Source organism: Monodelphis domestica, chromosome 3 (genome assembly GCF_027887165.1).
Source record: "Monodelphis domestica isolate mMonDom1 chromosome 3, mMonDom1.pri, whole genome shotgun sequence".
Lineage (NCBI taxonomy): Eukaryota > Metazoa > Chordata > Mammalia > Didelphimorphia > Didelphidae > Monodelphis > Monodelphis domestica.
Window position 1 is genome coordinate 320,404,979 of NC_077229.1, and position 19,094 is coordinate 320,424,072.

The 19,094-nt window shown below is 36.9% G+C and overlaps 1 protein-coding gene across 10 annotated transcripts in view; it reads left to right on the forward strand.

Annotated features, from left to right (window-relative positions):
- Positions 1-19,094, forward strand: part of SULF1 (sulfatase 1) — a 201,558-nt gene that overhangs the window by 178,646 nt on the left and 3,818 nt on the right. For 6 of the 10 annotated variants that reach the window (XM_007487001.3, XM_007487002.3, XM_007487004.3 and 3 more), the window contains 7 exons: positions 1,329-1,590; positions 3,111-3,207; positions 4,094-4,188; positions 4,529-4,594; positions 6,060-6,232; positions 9,018-9,160; positions 9,267-9,390. In XM_007487001.3, coding sequence (XP_007487063.2) covers positions 1,329-1,590; positions 3,111-3,207; positions 4,094-4,188; positions 4,529-4,594; positions 6,060-6,232; positions 9,018-9,160; positions 9,267-9,390 — 960 coding nt within the window. Of the gene's footprint in view, positions 1-1,328; positions 1,591-3,110; positions 3,208-4,093; positions 4,189-4,528; positions 4,595-6,059; positions 6,233-9,017; positions 9,161-9,266; positions 9,391-14,006; positions 14,041-19,094 lie in introns of all 10 variants that reach the window. The other 4 variants (XM_007487007.3, XM_007487008.3, XM_056824046.1 and 1 more) reach the window with 1 other exon arrangement.

Sequence of the window (19,094 nt, forward strand, 5' to 3'; positions counted from 1 at the left end):
TTATATTACTTTATTGTTAATTATAAATATTGTTTACCATGTAATTAAATTAATTTGTTTTAATTAATGATATAGCATATTATATAAGGAGCCACTGAAATTTATTGAATGACAGGATGACATGGTCAGAGCTATGCCTTAAGAAAATTACTTTGGCAGCTTAGATGAAGATAGATTAGAATAGAGAAATACTTGAGGCAGGGAGACCAACCAGAAATCTATTAAAAGAGTCCAGGCATAAGTCTAGGAGGGCTCTCACTCAGATAGTGTCTGGCACTCTCATGGCTAATTGCACATATTATGGCAAAATAACAATAAGAAAAACAGTAAATAATATTCAGGGCAGAGGGGCTTGTGATTTGGTCCAAGGTTATGGTTTTGTTGGTGTAGGAAATTCCCTTCATTAATGAAATCAGCAGCTCCTCTATAACTTAAAAATCTTTTAGATTTGCCTAAGAGATTAAGTGCCCTGACTCTGCTCATTGAGATTATATCAGGGAGAGGACTTGGACCTGGTTCATCATGACTTAAAGGAGTTCTCTTTCCAGTGTACTATATATTGTCTCAAAAACTGGTAAATGATGGTTATCAAAGAAATATATTGAGTTCTCACAATTTACCCCAACAGTGGTATTAGTATCCTTCAGCTAAATGCAAGAAGGTAATAATTGACTGGTTGGCAGATGACTTAAAAGTTGACATTTTCTTCACTGGATAATTCTCTATCATTAAGACAAATAGTGTTTTCTTTAACATTGAATTTGCCCATGTAATGCTTTTGTTGTTGTTTAGTCGTGTCCAAAATTTTCTGACCCCATTGTGTGTGGGGATGGGGTAGAGGGGTTCTGCAAAGATCATAGAGTGGTTTGTCATTTCCTTTTCCAGTTCATTTTATAGATAAGGAAACTGAGGCAGTCAAAGTGATTTGCTCAGGGTCACACAGCTTGCAAGTCCAGATTTGAACTCATAAAGATGTCATCCTGACTCTAAACCCCATATTCTATCCACTGTACCACATAACTGCCTATTATCCATGTATACAGACAGACACATATGTACACGTTTCAAAGTGTATCTATACTTCTATCAACTTGACTAATAATATAATCCTGTCCCATTGGAAAATAGTTTTTATTATTATATATGTGGAAATTAATTTCAATTAGCTCAGTTATCTTTAAATTTGCTGGGTAATCTATACAGAGTATGAGTATTTTCCACATTCAAAGGGACCCACCACCCCAAGTTGCCATTTCAATCCTTCCATTTTCTTAATCTGTTCAATTATAGCCTAGTATCAGCATTACCTTGTCTATCTCCCTTTGCAGAATACAAGCCACGATTTGTCCATACTCGCCAAACCCGCTCCCTATCTGTGGAATTTGAAGGAGAAATATATAATATAAACTTAGAGGAAGAAGAGCTGCAATTGTTACGCCCAAGAAGTATTTCCAAGCGCCACGATGAAGGCTTGAAGTCTCCAGGAGGCCACAGTGCTGCTGCTGATGGTGGTGGTGGTGATGGGGAAGTGATGCTGGCTGATGGCCCTAATGCAGTAGGACAATCCGATACTGTCCGAGTGACACATAAGTATGGATGCTTAGATATTCAGAGGAATTTGTTTTAAAGCTACTCTGCCAAATAAAATTATTATTACCTTCTTCATAGCATTACAAGAAAGTAATCCAATTTAGCTTTACTGGGAGAACAACTGGCACTGGTTAGCAGCTAGTGAGTGGCTCAGTAAGCAGTAGGGATCCAGGGAGCAGAAGTTTTCCAGGTCTGATTTTGATTTGGTTTCACATTCAGGCTTATTCTACTGGGAATCCAAGAAGCCACAATAATATTGCTACATCTTAACGTGGCAATATATGCCCTTGAACTGCTATTACCAGGGGGGAGGTGCTGAGAGGAGAGAAAACAGATGGAGATAATTATTTACACTACTAAGCCAACACTTTTTCCTGGGTACATGGTTGCTATTATTCAGAGTCTGTTGTATTACTCTTGTTCCAGTGGTAGTTAGGGCATAGTAAAAAAAAATAAAGTGGGGTCTCCTGGATGGGTTTCCTGGGAAATATAGTAAATGGGGGAATGGAATTGGGGAGGAGAAATACTTGAGTTAATTAGTTTGGCACCCAGCTAGTCTAGAATGTCTTGCCTTTTTGGAGGCTGGGCCCACGGAAAAAAGCTGGAGAATGAAAGGTTTCAGCAAAGTGCTCTAGTGCTCTGTTTGCTCTTCCAATCTATTTCTCATACTTGTATACTCCAGCCATCTTTCAAATTACTTACCATCTCTTAGAGGGAGTAGGGAATGGAGGGAAGGAAATAATCTCAATCTTATAATTTAAGAAAACATGTTTAAAATTGTTATAACATGCAATTTTGGAAAATAAAATATCCTTGAATAATACTTATCTAGCTATCTTTGCCTATATCTAGCCATCTTTACTTTTTTTTTTTAAAAAAAGAACTCTATAGGAATGCTTTATATAATTTCTTTATCTTGCCTTATTTTCTTATTGTTATTAGAAAGAACACTGTTTAGTTATAAAGATTTAATCATTGCATCTTTCTAGTACTAAAAAGCAACCATACTTTTAAATACTAAATTATTCTTTCCTTGCTCTTTATTGATCAGTCCACATTCCTTTTCTCCCTGAGTTTCTTTCTTTGTGGCTTAATTAAGATGGGCAAAGATGGATAGACAGGTTAAAATATTATCTTAATAGAGGATTAGAAATGGATATGGTCCTTTTAATGAAATGATTCTTTACACCAAGACATTTTTCTTGCAGCATTCTGAAATCTCCTATTAATATTCTCTATCAACACATCTAACCCAATCACTTCTTCCAGTATATTACTTGGTATTTTTAAACTAAAATTTATTTTTTGTGTATTTTGTTTATTTGGGAAATCCTATTAAGTCTTCCAGTGCCTACATGGCCCTTAGCACTGAGCTCTTTCTGGACCCCCCACATTTATAGCCATGACTATTACCTATTGATCAGCTTGTATTCATTGATTTGTCATCTGTATCTAAATTAATTAGTTCTGGAGAAAAGAACAAAATCCTCTTCACTCCTGATATTTTGTCTTTTCTATAGGTGCTTTATTCTTCCAAATGATACAATCCATTGTGAGAGAGAATTATATCAATCAGCCAGAGCCTGGAAAGACCACAAGGCGTACATCGATAAGGAGGTTAGCTGGGATTTAAACATCTATTCCAAATCCAACTGGATGACTGAGAAGCTATTTTTCTGGTTCACTTGATGGGTATAACACCCAGTGTGTATTATAATTACATGCAAAATACTATATATAATAATAACAACTCCATTCTCTTCCCATTAACAACTCTGTGAGCTAGGAAGCGCAAGTATTATTATCAGTATCTAGCATTAGACTTTGTCCATAGTAGCCACTTAATAATAGCTAGTCTTTATATAGGATATTAAGGTATACAAAGTATTTTACACATATTATTTCATCTGATCCTCACATCAAACCTGTGAGGTAGAGGTTTTTATTATTATTAATAATTCCCATTTTACAGATAAAGAAACGGAGGCCCCAAGAAATTAAATGCATGGCTCGAGGTCACACAACAAGCAAGGTTCACAACAGATAAAATTATTTGGTCAAGAATAAAACACAAAGAGTGTGAGTGGAGCCAGGATCTAAAATCAGGCCTTGGGATCTTGGGCTCTTTCTACCATACCACAAGCCCTTTGGGGAGTCAATTGAATTGACAAAAGGCTTGCTGGCCTTTTGTGTTTCCCTCCTGTGGTTCCCTCCTTTTGTGATTCCCTCCTGGCCGAAAATACCATACATCTATTAGAAAATAAACATGCATTAAATGTCAGAGGTGCTCCACCATTGGTAGAATGTAAAGAGTACTGTGACCTTTTCCCTGCTTGGGTTAACTTTTATTTGTTTCAAAACAAATTTATTTGTAAAATGATTTAATGTATGCTTATGAAGATAGAAAAAATTAAACTAAAATGAAAAAGCCTTTTGCTCAGAAAATAAAATCCTCAGGGGCTGTTGACCTTAATATATAATTAATCCCCAATGTATTCCCCAGATTGAAGCTCTCCAAGATAAAATTAAGAATTTAAGAGAAGTGAGAGGACACCTAAAGAGAAGAAAGCCTGATGAATGTGATTGTAACAAGCAGAGGTAATGGCTTCTTTGCTGCAGCCTGCTGGTAACGTCTGCTCTGGAAACTCATTAGCTATTGGTCCTGGCTGAGGTTATTATAGCGGGGCTTATATCTCTCTATTACTAAGCTTATTATGTTTAATGTACTACTGTGCATAGTAATGACTAAGGCTATTTAAATAAAATTAAATACACTATAAATCTAGGCAGTAGGTATGAAGCACAGTCCCTTTAAACAAAAGCATTTGCCAGTAGTAGCCAGTTATCCTTCTATTTTTTGCTTTATTTACAGAAAATGAATTAAATGTAATCAAATGGAAATGTATGAAAACTCACTTTTTAATCCTGTTGCCTGTAGCTATTATAATAAAGAAAAAGGTGTGAAAGCCCAAGAGAAATTGAAGAGCCACCTTCATCCATTCAAGTAAGTGGTTCCCTTTGATTGTAGTTGGTGTTGGGAGGGAAAGGGTAGCAAAGAAACAGTGTGTAAAGTGGCAACTTCGCAGCTCTCAGTGCTCTCCTCAGCCAAGAAAGCACCTATAGGAAGGGCTTCCCATAGGAACATGAAAATCAGTCAATCGAGACATCACCTCCAAGGGTTTTGAGAAAGCATTCAAGATCATTCATCTGGGGCACATTTTTAGTCTTAATATGATCCTCTACAGCCTGGAGCATCTAGCTAATATATGTGATGCACAGAGCCCACTCTCTTCATTATTCCAAAAATAGACTTGGAGAGATGAAGACCCCCCTCAACTAATTCCAAGGGTTTCAGCTATACCAACAAGAGTATTGGAAGTAGAAAAAGGAAAGAAAGATAGAAAAGAGGGACCATGATTGTAAACTATGAGAAAGAGAATGGAAGGAGAGAAAACAGAAAAGGACGATTTGAAACTTGCTTAAAAGAAGACTGAGACTTAATGAGGAAAGGTCTGGTTCAAAAGAAATAAAAGACAAAATGACTTCCACGTTAACTCTATGGAGTTAAATAAACAAAAATATAGAGTTATTATGGCTTATACATATTATGGCATATGGTAGTGTATAAAGCATCAGCTTTGGAGTCAGGAAGACCTAGGTTCAAGTCAGACCTGTGTATATCACACATTATCATTAAACCTCTTCATGTGTCCAGGACATTCTTTAAATCTTTAAATTCTTTAAATTTAACAAACAAATTACTGATCTGCATCAACAGAAAGAATTTTCAGACAAGGAGATAGATCTCTGTGTTAATGAAATCACATCTAGGCCAATATAAAATAAAGCATGTAGAAAAATGACATTTCACAAATGATTGCACAACCCATGAAGCTCTAAGAAGATTGTTGCTTAACAAAGTTTCCTTTTACTGTTATTAAAACTTGGGTATTCATTTCTTTTTAATAAATTTCATTTTTAATTACATATAGAAACAAATTCTGACAATTGTTTTCTGACATTTGTGATTCAGTTTCCCTCTTTCCCTCCTTCCACCCCTCGCTGAAGCAGTAAATAATTTTCTATCAGTTATATCAGTGCTTTCATGCAGCAACATAGTTTCATAGTCTTTATATTGTGTTAGAAGACATAGCAAGTATACAATAATAAACTCATATAGGAAACAAAGTGAAGAATAATGTGCTTCAGATTCCAACAGTTCCTTCTTTGTCTCTGGATGGCAGTTGGTTTGGGGTTTTTTTGTTTGTTTGTTTGGTTGGTTGGTTGGCTTTTTTATCATGAGCCCCTTGTGGTTATCTTGGAACCTTGTTTTGCTAATAATGAAACTGGGCATTCTTGAGAGTCATCTTCTTACTAGATGTCTCTAAATAGAAGAAATCATAGTGGAAGTCTTTATTTTTTAACAAAAGAACTTTTAAATAATTCAAGAAATCCTTCTCTTTGAATAGAGAGGCCGCTCAAGAAGTGGATAGTAAACTACAGCTTTTCAAAGAGAATCGTAGAAGGAAGAAGGAGAGGAAAGAGAAGAAGAGACAAAAGAAGGGGGATGAGTGCAGCCTACCTGGACTTACCTGTTTCACACATGACAACAACCACTGGCAAACAGCACCATTTTGGAATTGTGAGAATCTCTCTTCTTCATGTATTAAAAAAAAAAAAAAACACTTGACATAAGAATCAGTGTAGATTCGAAAAGGATATATTAATTGTTTTTTACAAAGGCAGCATAGATGGTTTAAGTAGGCCATATTATATGTGACAAGGTCAATGTTCTCCCAAATTCCTTTCTTACAATAGTACGTAATCTTTTCCCACAAATGTTCCCATTTAATTTAAATCACATACCAAAAAATAAAATAGAAAATATTTGAAGCAGATGAGATATGATTCAAAATGTGCACTTCTTAAATGAATGCTCATATTCTTACTAGCTTGCATGAAAATTTTTTTCCATTGAAGGAAAAAAATTCCTAACACTTAGAAGTATGTCTAAAAAAGTAATTGGACCACACTGACAAATAGTACATCCTTCTTTACTAGGGGTTTTTGAACAGAAACTGGATGGCTATTTATCAGGGATGTTGCAGAGGATTTCTATTAAAGTGCCAGTTGCATTAGATGCCCTGTGAGATTCCCTCTAACTGAGTTCAATGATCTTATAATTCTATAAATGCATTTATTATCTATATCGATTTTTGGAGACACTAAAGAACGATAAGCAAACTGATGAACAGGGAATATAACAAATAAATACTTTGATCATTAGAACAGATTGAGAGCAAATTTCTCGAGACTAACTCTAGATTTTAGTGACTTTTCCTTTCCCTTATGTCCTTACATAGCTGGCCCTCCAAGGAGAAGTGGATGTTATTATAATCCCTCCCTGTGCTTCTTACTGATGCCATCCCTACTGCTGCCCAGCTAGTGTACCACTAGCTAGAGCATGCATCAGGTACGGCTCAAAGAGGAAGTTTTCCTAGCACTTCTCCATGACATATTCACCAGGTCTGTGTTTCTCTGGATTTGGATTTCATATCCTGAAGTCTGTGAACTTGTTTTGTTGCCATTTTAAATATTTTGATAACTATTTCAATATAATTGATTTCCTTCAAAATCTAATTTCATGCATTTAAAAACATTCTGAGAATAAATTCATGGGCTTTACCAGACTGGCAAAGTAGTTCATGACTCACAGGAAAAAATTAACCCCTGCTATAATAAGTTTTTTGATTTGAAAACCATAAGCTTTAGCCAGTGGTCACTGTAATGCAACTGTAACAGATAGTATACTTTCATGTAGAGGCCAGCTTTTTCCCAGGTGGCAGACACTACATTCACATTCATTAGCACCAGAAAAATAAGAAATGTCCAAGAGAACCCAGGAAGACCAGTTTTGCCCTTTATAAACCAATCAATGAGAAATTGCTCCTCGTGTTTTTACTATGTGCCAAGCACTGTCATATGTGTTAGGGAATACAGCTACAGTATACAGTCCCTGCCCTCAAGGAAGAAACAACCTCTAAAGAGAGACTGTTTATCTAGAGGACTAGGTGAATAGGGAAGCATGCTTTGGTCTTAGAAGGCACAGGGATGGCAAAGCATCATGAGGATTCTTGGGCCATCTAGATGGTCATGTTTCCCCACACTCACCACTAAGGACAGCATAACCCCAGGTTGCGAGTTCCCAAACTGAGAGGCAGCAGCCAGAGGAGCAGGGGAAGAAGCCAGGTTGGGAAGATAATTAGGTGACCTCTTGGTGGGTGAGATCCATTTCTTATGCTTATTTGTAGCCCTAGCTCAGTACCCTCATATGGAGAAAGTACTTGATTTATGCTTATGTACAAAAAGAACTAGAAGACCTTGAAGGTACCTTTCAGTTCTAAATCTTTTACCCCAAGAGACTCAAGAGAATCAAGGCCACTCCTTACAGGCCCTTTAAGGAAAAGATTTTTAGGTTGGGAGTTTGGGGTTATGTGTGACCCATCACCTTAGATTGGTGCATAGGTGATATTTCAGTTCACCATTTTTTTATTTCATCTTTCATTAGTCTAAGGACCTTTTTGCTTTTCTTTTTACACCAAATTTTCTTCCTTTGGAAGGAGAAAGATGTATTTATTTGCTGTTGTGTTTTTTTTATAAAAATTATACCTTTTGATCACCACAACAACCATAAGATAGATGCTATTATTGTTCCCAGTTTAAAGTTGAGGAAATTGAGGCAAAGGAAGGTTATGTAACTTGCCCAGGATTGCATACCCAGAAAATGCTTCATAGAATGTGCAGTATCCCACTGGAACAATGTCAACGGCTTGAAAGTAGATTATATTTGTATCTCTAGCACCTAGCATAGTGCCTTGGTACATATCAGGTACTTCATAAATTTTTGTAGAGGGGGCAGCTGGGTAGCTCAGTGGATTGAGAGCCAGGTCCACAGACAGAAGGTCCTAGGTCCAAATCTGGCCTCAGACACTTCCCAGCTGTGTGACCCTGGGCAAGTCACTTGACCCCCATTGCCTAGTCCTTCCCACTCTTCTGCCTTAGAACCAATACATAACATAGTATTGATTCCAAGATGGAACATAAGGGCTTTTAAATACATGAATGGATGAATGGAGAGAGAGAGAGAGAGAGAGAGAGAGAGAGAGAGAGAGAGAGAGAGAGAGAGAGAGAGAGAAGGAAATAATTGAATGAATGAATAAATAAATTTTTATAGACTGGTTGATTAATTAGCATGCCTCTAATCTCCATGTTTAACTAATAAGATGTAGTCAAGAGTTATAACACCAGCTCTGCAAGAAAGGAAATAAACAGCATGGCTTTAAAGCTGACAATACACTGGCTTTAAGGTAATTCTGAGATAATGCTCTAGCTGAGCTTCATCCACTTTTTTTCCCTCTACTCCACAGTGGGATCTTTCTGTGCCTGCACAAGTTCTAACAACAATACCTACTGGTGTTTGCGAACAGTCAATGAGACGCACAACTTTCTTTTCTGTGAGTTTGCTACGGGCTTCTTGGAATTCTTTGATATGAATACAGATCCCTATCAGGTAAACAAAGCCCTTTCCTTTTTCAGAAGATTATAAGAAACTGTATATTAAAGAGAGAATTTTAGTCAGTTTCCTCTGCCTGACCCTTCCCTTTCTACACCTCCAGCTTACAAATACTGTCCACACAGTAGAAAGAGGCATCTTGAATCAGTTGCACGTACAGCTGATGGAATTGAGAAGCTGTCAGGGTTATAAACAGTGCAATCCAAGGCCTAAAGGACTCGAAGCAGGTAAGGGGAAAGATTTATATGTGTATGTGTAAAGGATGGGGCCTGTATAATTTCTTTTTTTTTTTTAATCCTTACCTTCTGTCTTAGAAGTAATTGGTTCCAAGACAGAAGAGCCTTAAGAACTAGGCAATGGGTGTTAAGTGACTTGCCCAGGGTCACACAGTGAGGATGTGTCTGAACTCATATTTGAACCCAGGATCTCTGGCCTCCAGGTCTGATTCTATCCACTGAGCCGACCTGTGCCAATTCATTGGTATAAGGAATTCCTAGATTCCTGAGTAAGGAAATTTTCTCCTTCCTATGCTGAGTACTACAAGGTCAGCAACTTATCCTTAGAGAATCCCCTAGAGCAGAGATGTCAAACATGGGGCCCTAAGAGAATACTCTCGTGTTGCCTGAAGTAGATTAAAATATAATTGAGAAATATTTTTAAATACAATAAAACAGCAGCAGCTGGATGGCTCAGTGGATTGAGAGCCAGGCCTAGAGATGGGAGGTCCTGGGTTAAAATCTGACCTCAGATACTTTCTAGCTCTGTGACCCTGTGCAAGTCACTTAACCCCCATTGCCTAGCCCTTACCACTCAATGGAGTGGAACCAGCACACAGTATTCATTCTAAGACAGAAGGTAAGGGTTTAGAAAAATAAAAATAAATAAAAATACAATAAAACAGAGATACTACATTTTAAAACTAAGGCAAGATGTGGCCTACAGAGACCCTTCTGTACAAATTGGAGATCCTAGTTTCTATTGAGTTTGACATCACAGACCAAGAGCATGAAGAGTGCTTAAGTGACTTGTCCAGGGATATATTTGCTGTGTGTTTTTATGCACAATCAATATGTGGAAGAAGCAGGACATGAACTCAGATCTTCTTGATTTTGAGGCCAGGTTGTTATCTAGTCTGTGATACTGCCTTTCCTATTTATATAAGACAAATAGACAGGCAGATAGATAGATAGACAGAGGAGAAGAGAGAGAGAGAGAGAGAGAGAGAGAGAGAGAGAGAGAGAGAGAGAGAGAGAGAGAGGCAGATAGATAGGTAGATCGGTAGATAGATAGATAGACAGACAGACAGATGGACAGAGACATAGATAGATAGACAGACAGACAGATGGACAGAGACATAGATAGATAGACAGACAGACAGATGGACAGAGACATAGATAGATAGACAGACAGACAGATGGACAGAGACATAGATAGACAGACAGACAGACAGATGGACAGAGACATAGATAGACAGACAGACAGACAGATGGACAGAGACATAGATAGACAGACAGACAGACAGATGGACAGAGACATAGATAGACAGACAGACAGACAGATGGACAGAGACATAGATAGACAGACAGATGGACAGAGACATAGATAGACAGACAGACGGACAGATGGACAGAGACATAGATAGACAGACAGACGGACAGATGGACAGAAACATAGATAGACAGACAGACGGACAGATGGACAGAGACATAGATAGACAGACAGACGGACAGATGGACAGAGACATAGATAGACAGACAGACGGACAGATGGACAGAGACATAGATAGACAGACAGACGGACAGATGGACAGAGACATAGATAGACAGACAGACGGACAGATGGACAGAGACATAGATAGACAGACAGACGGACAGATGGACAGAGACATAGATAGACAGACAGACGGACAGAGATAGACAGATAGATAGATAGACAGATAGATAGACAGACAGACAGACAAACAGACAGATAGGCAGAAGGGAGAGAGAGATGACTAGATAGACAGAAAGATAGACATAAATAGATAGACAGAGGGGAGAGAGAGAGGTGGATAGATAGAGAGATAGAAAGACAGAGAGACATAGAGAGAGAGAGAGAGAAGCCAGAGGGAAATAGATAAGATAGGCAGACAGACAGAGGGACAGATAAAGATAGATAGATAGATAGATAGATAGATAGATAGATAGATAGATAGATAGATAGATGGATGGATAGAGAGAGACAGATAGATGGTCAGAGAGATAGAAAGCCAGAGAGAAATAGATAGATAAGATAAATAGACAGAGGGATAGATAGATAGATAGATAGATAGATAGATAGATAGATAGATATAATGAGATTTATTAAGTGCTTACTCTGGGAAATTATTAATATCTATATATGTATAGATATATGTATAAATTTAATTAAATGTATTTATATATTCATTTTTTCTATATTTTGAAGATGTTCTTTTGGCTCTGTGATTACTAAGTTTTCTTCATATGAAACTTTTATATTTATCGGAAAATATTTTCGAAAATGCTTGAGGGAGTTCACAGTTGGATTCCCTATCCCAGTCGGGAGGAAGGCACTCATGAAACGTAATGCAATTGACCTTTCAGAGTCAGTAAGAGTCTCACTGTGCTCTCTCCAACAGGTCCAATTTTGTTAACAAACTCTGATTCCCAACAGAGGTATCTACGGGAGGATAGGATGAAGGGGATGAAAGCTTTGGGGGTTTGTTTGTTATTCTTGTCAACAGACCTGAGCTCCACTTTAAGTAAATGAGGGTATCCTCTTTCCTTAAGGGCACTGGGCTGCCTCAGACAATAGCCAGTGTCTGCCTATTTGCAGTCGGAATTGCCCCAGCAGAGTTCCAGTTCATCTGACAAAGTGAATTAGACTCATTTGCAAGTGTCTCCCATGCCCCTTAATGAAAATTTCAAACAATCAGTTGGAATAGTATCTGAAATTAGAGCTTCTGGAGCAGCTCATTAACTTGGGATCTAGACAGGGTAAATGGGTCTGTGTGAAATCAGTCAGATTATTTCCTCCCTAGGGTGTATTCTGTGCTAATCAACTCATTTTCTCCCAGGGTACAACTAACAAGTTGCCCCCTTCTCTCCCTGCCCTGATGGCTAATGAGCATGCCTGGTTTCTCTTCCTCTATTATTATTACTCCAGAAATTTTAATATAGAGATTCTACTTCCCAATGTTTTAATAGCCGTGAAGGAAAGACAGAAGAGCAGAAAGCTAGGGAAAGTGTTCAGTCTTACCTTTGTATCGGTGAAGACCAAGAAAGCTATCAATGAGGAGCACTATCAGGATGCCAGGGATACAGGCCTGGAGTCAGGAAGACTCATCTTTGCATGTTCAAATGTGGCTTCAGACACTTAACTAGCTCTGTGATCCTGAACAAATCATTTAAGCCCCTTTGCCTTAGTTTCCTCATCTGTAAAATGAGCTGGAGAAGGAAATGACAAACCACTCCAATATCTCTACCAAGAAACCCCCAAATGGGGTCATGAAGAGTGAAAACAACTGAATAACAACAATACTTGAATGAGATTAATCAATGAACCACTGCAAAGAGACTGGAATTGGCCTTTTGGTTTTCTATATTCTTTTTAAGAGTATGGTGACCTTGAAAAATTTTGTCTACGGTTATCCTACTTGTCTCAGCCTTTGTAAAAAAAGGGATATAGTAAAACTAAAGCCTTTCCTTTCTATCTGATTAGAGCTTCCATTAGAAAGATACCGGCCCTCCAGCTGAACTCTGAATAGAGCTAATAATAATAGCTGGCATTTGTAGAGGACATTAAGATTTACAAAGTATTTTACTTTATGTTATGTCATTTGATCCTCATAACTCTGGGAGGTAAGTACTACAGGTCTTATTAACCCCATATTATAGACTAAAAAAAACAATAACCAGGTGGCTTAGAAAGGCAAATGACTTGCCACAGGTAACTTAATGAACTTGTTGGCATAGACAGGACTTAATTCCAGGTCCTCTGACTGCAAATCCTGTCCTCTTTCCATGACCCAGTGATTGACAGTCTCATAACTAGTCTACCCTAAGGCATGTGTCTCCCATAAGAACACCAGGATAGCATGAGCATAAAATCTAGTGATCTTCATAGTTTTCTCAGTGATAAGGTGGCATGGCGAGAATTTCAAAAGTTTATTATCAGGTAGCTCCAAATGATGCCATCTGCTGACTACACCAGTTCTAAGGGAAATCATTATTAATGAGTCTTTTTCAAATATTTTGACTGCTAAATGGCGAGGTCTAACTTTGGTCAGAAGTAATGTGAATAATAATAGTATCATGAATGAAAAGGGTAACCTCACCTCTAATGAAGAGGAAATTAAGGCAATTATTAAGAGCTCTTTCACTCAATTATATGACAATACATATGGCAACCTATGTGAAATGGATGAATATTTACAAAAATATAAATTGCCTAGATTCACAGAAGAGGAATTTGAATACTTAAATAATACCATACCAGAAAAGGAAACTGAACAAGCCATCAAAGAACTCCATAAGAGAAGTAATGTGGACTTGTGAAAGGAATTTTCTTCTTGTGTTTAAATGTAGTTTCCTTGCCTTTTCACTTTTCTGCTTTCTTGGAAATTCTCTGTTTTCTAACTTGAAACTTTTTTAAAGTATTGTTTTCAGTCCCTGGTTTGAACCCAGCCTATCGGAAACCTCTCTTGGACCTCAGGCCTATCTGTATTTAACCCATTATGTTTCTTTCTAGGAGTTAGATGATATGCATGGAAAACTACAGTGTAAATGGTTTTTTACAGATTTTAAACACTAACATAAGTTACTCTTGTATTTTCCTATATCAGGAAATAAAGATGGCAGAAGCTATGACCCACACAGGTATTCAGACTTTTTTATTCTCCCTGGCAGCTGCTTTCCCAATAATTGCATGATCCAGTCCATTTCAACTAATGACTATTCCTTGCCATGTTATACAGAGAAGCTAGCTTGTGGTGCATGCAAGTTCTAACCGCATCCTACACTGCATTTTGTCACTGGTTTCAGATAAGTCATTATGCATTTAACTCTCTTCACTCACAATAAAGCATCAACCAACACACTTAACATTTATTCCATGTTGATTTTTGAGAACTTTTTTTAAAACTTTGAATTACATAAGATATGTGGAGGACAACACTCTTAGAGGGACCTGAAAAATGAGTTTCTTTGGGGGGCATCTCTAATTAGTTGGGGGGTTCATAGCAACTAGTTTTCTGGGAAGATTTTAGTGAATATAAGTTAAAAGATATCTCTAGGCATAAAGAGTAACTAGAATTTTAAGATAATTTTAAATGCCATTTTAAAGAGAAGGCTGGGACTAAAAAAAGAGGATCCTAGATGTTAGCACTTAGCAGTAAATGCTAGAAAGTAAAGAGCTCAGAAGGCTGCTGTTGAGAAATATTGGTGCCTACTCCTGAGGTGATACTGTGAATAGTCATGGAGTCAGGAAGACCTGAATTCAAATCTAACCTCAGACATTTACTGGCTACATGAGCCTGAGCAAATTATATAAACTCTGTTTGCTTCAGTTTCCTCATCTGTAAAAAATGATATGGAGAAGTAAATGGCAAATCACTTCAGTATCTTTGCCAGGAAAACTCCAAATGCAGTTACAAGGTGTCAAATATGACTGAACAGTAATAAAAAAGGATAAAGATGGCCAAAGAAGGAGAAGTGTTAGCATAGTCAGATAAAATTAATTTACATAGACTGATCACATTTGAAAATGAAAAAGTACTTTAAAGATCATCTGTCTAATCAAACCTCATTTTGACAAATGAGAAAAATAAAATCTATCAAGGTTAGGTGTAACTTGCCCAAAGTCACCTTGCTTGTAATTAGCAGATCTAGAATTCAATAAGCAAGTCTGATGTCCAAATTTATTATTGTTTCCACTATACTATATTATTTTTACTCTGTACCTGTAGAAAGCAACCAGAAAATATAACATCTATGATTTTTCATCAAAATCTTCATTCATAGGCACATGAGAATAGTATACAAGGATGACTCAAGGTGAAGTATATGCAGTAAGTTCAGTGTCCATGCAAAAATGGCCCTAAAGCCACACCTCAAGGGCACTGTACAAACTATTGAATCACATGTTTATTTAGAATTCAGAGGAATCCTAATAATCACTCACATTTCAAGAGTGTTCTATTCTTTATACTACTTTCTTTATGACATCCAGATCAAGAGATTCAGCATTTGCCCATGGATATGTAGCAAAAATGGCAGAATTGAAATGTCCCTGGTTTCTGGTTTCCAAGTCTAAGGCCCTTCCATTATGCCATGCTACCTCCTTTGGCCCAGAGTCCAAGTCTCTTGTTAAGGATGACAAAGTTACTTTGATAAGGATACCATCAAACTGGTTTCTAGGGAGTATGGAGTCATTAAGGAAACAGTCAGGTAGAACATCTGACTAATTGCCTAGGATAATTTGTTAGACACTAAATATGTGTTTGATGCTTAATAACTTGTCTACATTTGAAATGAAACAAAACAGATTTAAGAATTATTATTTCGTTTTAAAATACTAAAAAGCACTCCCATGATTTAATTTTTCTCTTCCTCCATCACTATGGAAGTAAACATTCTTCCCAATGGATAGGTAAATATGGGACAAAAGATATTAAGTAATCATGATGCTTTCAGACTTTAATCTTTAAAACATCTCAGAGTATATTTATTATAATGAAAATTAATAGATTATGAAAAACTTTCAGAGAAGTGTCAGGAACAAAGCTATGGATATCTGAAAAGTTTTAAGTCCTTGGGGGGAAAAAACATAATTAATTGGCCTAGAACTGCTAGGCCCATAGCCTTCCAAGTATGACTTATTTGGGGGAATCATTTGTTTTGGGGGGAGGGGTTATCCTTAATAATGACCCAGAAGCCTCAGGCAAAGCAAAATAGTCCTTTAGTTCCACAAAGTCACTTTGGTTCTTGTATCTATTTGGATCCATCTAGATAAAAGACATATGAGCTAAGACTGTGAATTCCTAGATTAGGAGAAAAATCAGAAAAAATGGATTCAGATCAGATGGTGCTTAAGCAAAAAAAAAAAATTTGACTAAAATTGGTAGCTTTTTCACCATCCTGTATTAAGGGGAAATTGGTCTGTATTCAGTTAGTTGGGTTTTTTAAATTTCTGTTTTGTCCTTTTCCATGTTATATAAGAATATTAATATTGATATCCTCCATCTTTAAAGTCAGAGCTTCCATCAGAGATAGTCATATTTGGGAGTATCTCTGAAATTACCAACATTGCCCTTTGTTTTATAGCCAGAGCCACTCTCTTAAGCTTTCTGTCGCCTCTTCAGCTCCTAATTTGCAGCAAAAAATGTGTTATGCTATCTTCATGGATGGTGTTTCTCAGCAAATCACAGCCTCAGAAACTATGCTTTTATGCCCTTGCTTATATTTGCCCCCTTTATTTAAAATGCATTGCAAGCATCAAAATCAAATTGCTATATTGTTATCATTATTATTGCTGTTATTTAAATTTCTAGTTGTGCGATACATTTCAAAGCCTTAGATCAGCGTATTTGAACATTTTTGATGTCATGGACCCTTTTGGCAGTCTAATGAAACATCTGGACCCCCTTCTAAAGATAATGTTTTTAAATGCATAAAATGAAATACATGGAATTACAAAGGAAACCAATTGTATTAAAATACAGTTATCAACATATATTTTGAAACAAATTCATGCCCCCCCCTTTAAGAATCCCTGCTTTAGATGAATAATAAAATTTAACTAACATTGTCCTTAAAAGGTAAGGTCTAATCTTAATTGAGCATCTAACCCCAAAGAATTGTACCACCATTTGACCATGCATTAAAGAAAATTTCCATTTGATCACCATCTATCATGAGTTATTAAATTCACTTTGTGAATGTTTATATGCTTCCTGAGACAGGAAAAGTAGTTTTTAAGGAAAGGATCTATTGAACGTTGCTGTTATATCATTGTTTTGCATTTCTCCAAACCCTTTTCTTTTCCTCAATACCTCACTGACTGCTCAGTGTTTTATTCTTAGTCTTTATTTTTACAATTTGTTAATATTCTTTGAATCTTCTTAATGTCATCAGATCTCTAAATATGACGTGGTACTACCATACTTAATGTCTAAATTATGGAGCCCATTCATTCCCTGTATTTATTTTGTGGTCACCAATGTCACTGAAAGTCCAGACTTTTTTTTGTCTTTTTATTCTATGGATGCAAGCTGTGTGACTCTAGGCAAGTCACTTAACCCCAATTGCCTAGCCCTTACTGCTCTTCTGCCTTGCAGCTCATACTATCTATTCTGAGAGAAAGCAAGGGGGAGGATTATTGTTTTTTTTTTTAGTAAACAGTTTGTTAACTGGTCATTAAGTGTAGTGGGCAAGTCGTATGTAAGATTTTATTCTCCATGTTTACTGATCATATGTAGATACCTGTCTTATTTTTAACATTTAGTTTTTTGCTCATTTTCATTGCATTTGACATTTCATTACTTTTAATCTGTATACTATTGCAAATACCTATTTTAAATCTAATGGCATGATTTGAATTATAACTAGATAAAGGAAATATAACTTGTTACAAGATAGAGACTCTTTTTTTAATATGTCAGCCCCTCCATAAAAGTTAAATTTCTACATGTTAAGAACTTTGAGATGTGAAAACATTCTAAAATAATAATGTGTCAGGTATCTGGAAGTCATTCTTGGATAGGGCAGGGGTGGCAGGGTATCAGCCAGCCAGCCAGCCAGCACTAAATTCCAAAGAAATGCTGTTGTTGTTTTAATCTGAGGCAGGTCAGACAATGAGGAAGCAACTCTTTGAGCTGTTAGCAATAACAAAAATCTCTAGAAAAGATCCCAAAATTTAGCCCAATATGAATATTTGATTTGTCAAACAGAAGGAAAGTTCTTGTTGGACAGCAATGGCTATAAAAGTCAAGCCACATATCACAAAACTCCAGAAACATGAAGGGGGGAAAAGCAGGCTAATGAGACTGACAAGATGGAAAAAGAAAAAATGGAGAGAAGGGCGGCAAAGATGAACAATAGTAAGAGCTATTTCAAGGAGTCAATAGCTGCTCGAAACTCCAAGGGAGATGATAAATTGGCAGCTCTTCATAGTGGAGAACAGGCGATCCAATGATGAGATGGCTAGATGAGTTCTCTAGTATGAGGAATCATAGCTCCACAAAGGCAGAGCAACCATAGGTCACCTCTATAAAGACAGGGCCAATAGCCCTGGAGGCATATTAGGAGCACCCAAGGGCCTCTCTGTACTCAATGCAGAAGAATGAAATTCCTGGAGTTTATAACAAAGAAATTGATTTTCAGCGACATGTGCAAGAGTGCACAGAAGTATATAGACAACACTTGGGAAAGATTGCCATCTCAAACAGTTAAAAAAAGACTCGAGTGTTGATTATTTAGAAAAATTCATTTGTGCAAAACTCATTCCTCAGTTGTGATAGATGACTACAGCTTAACCATATCAATTCTGTTAGCGCAAAGTATAAGCCTTCTTGAAGAAGCTGTAATTAGAGTCTCTTGTGGCACCTTTGGCTATTGTGAATTATAATCTGAGAGGGGAAGTAGCTTCAGAAGCTTGAGTAAACATGGTTAAATTCTCAAGACTCAACAAGGTTTTATTGTGACAAGCTACTTGCCAATAAGATTTAGAATAATGGGAGAAAGGATCAGACAGACAGAGAAAAGGACAGAAAGGGGAAAAAATGAAAGAAAATGAAAATACAGAAAGTTCAAATGTAGGAAGAGAAAATGAAAGTAGAGGCTAAATAAATATGGCCTGATAATGCAAAATTTCCAGCACAGGGGGAAAAAACCTTCTTAGAAATTTATAATATTATGGGACTTACCTTGGGTTT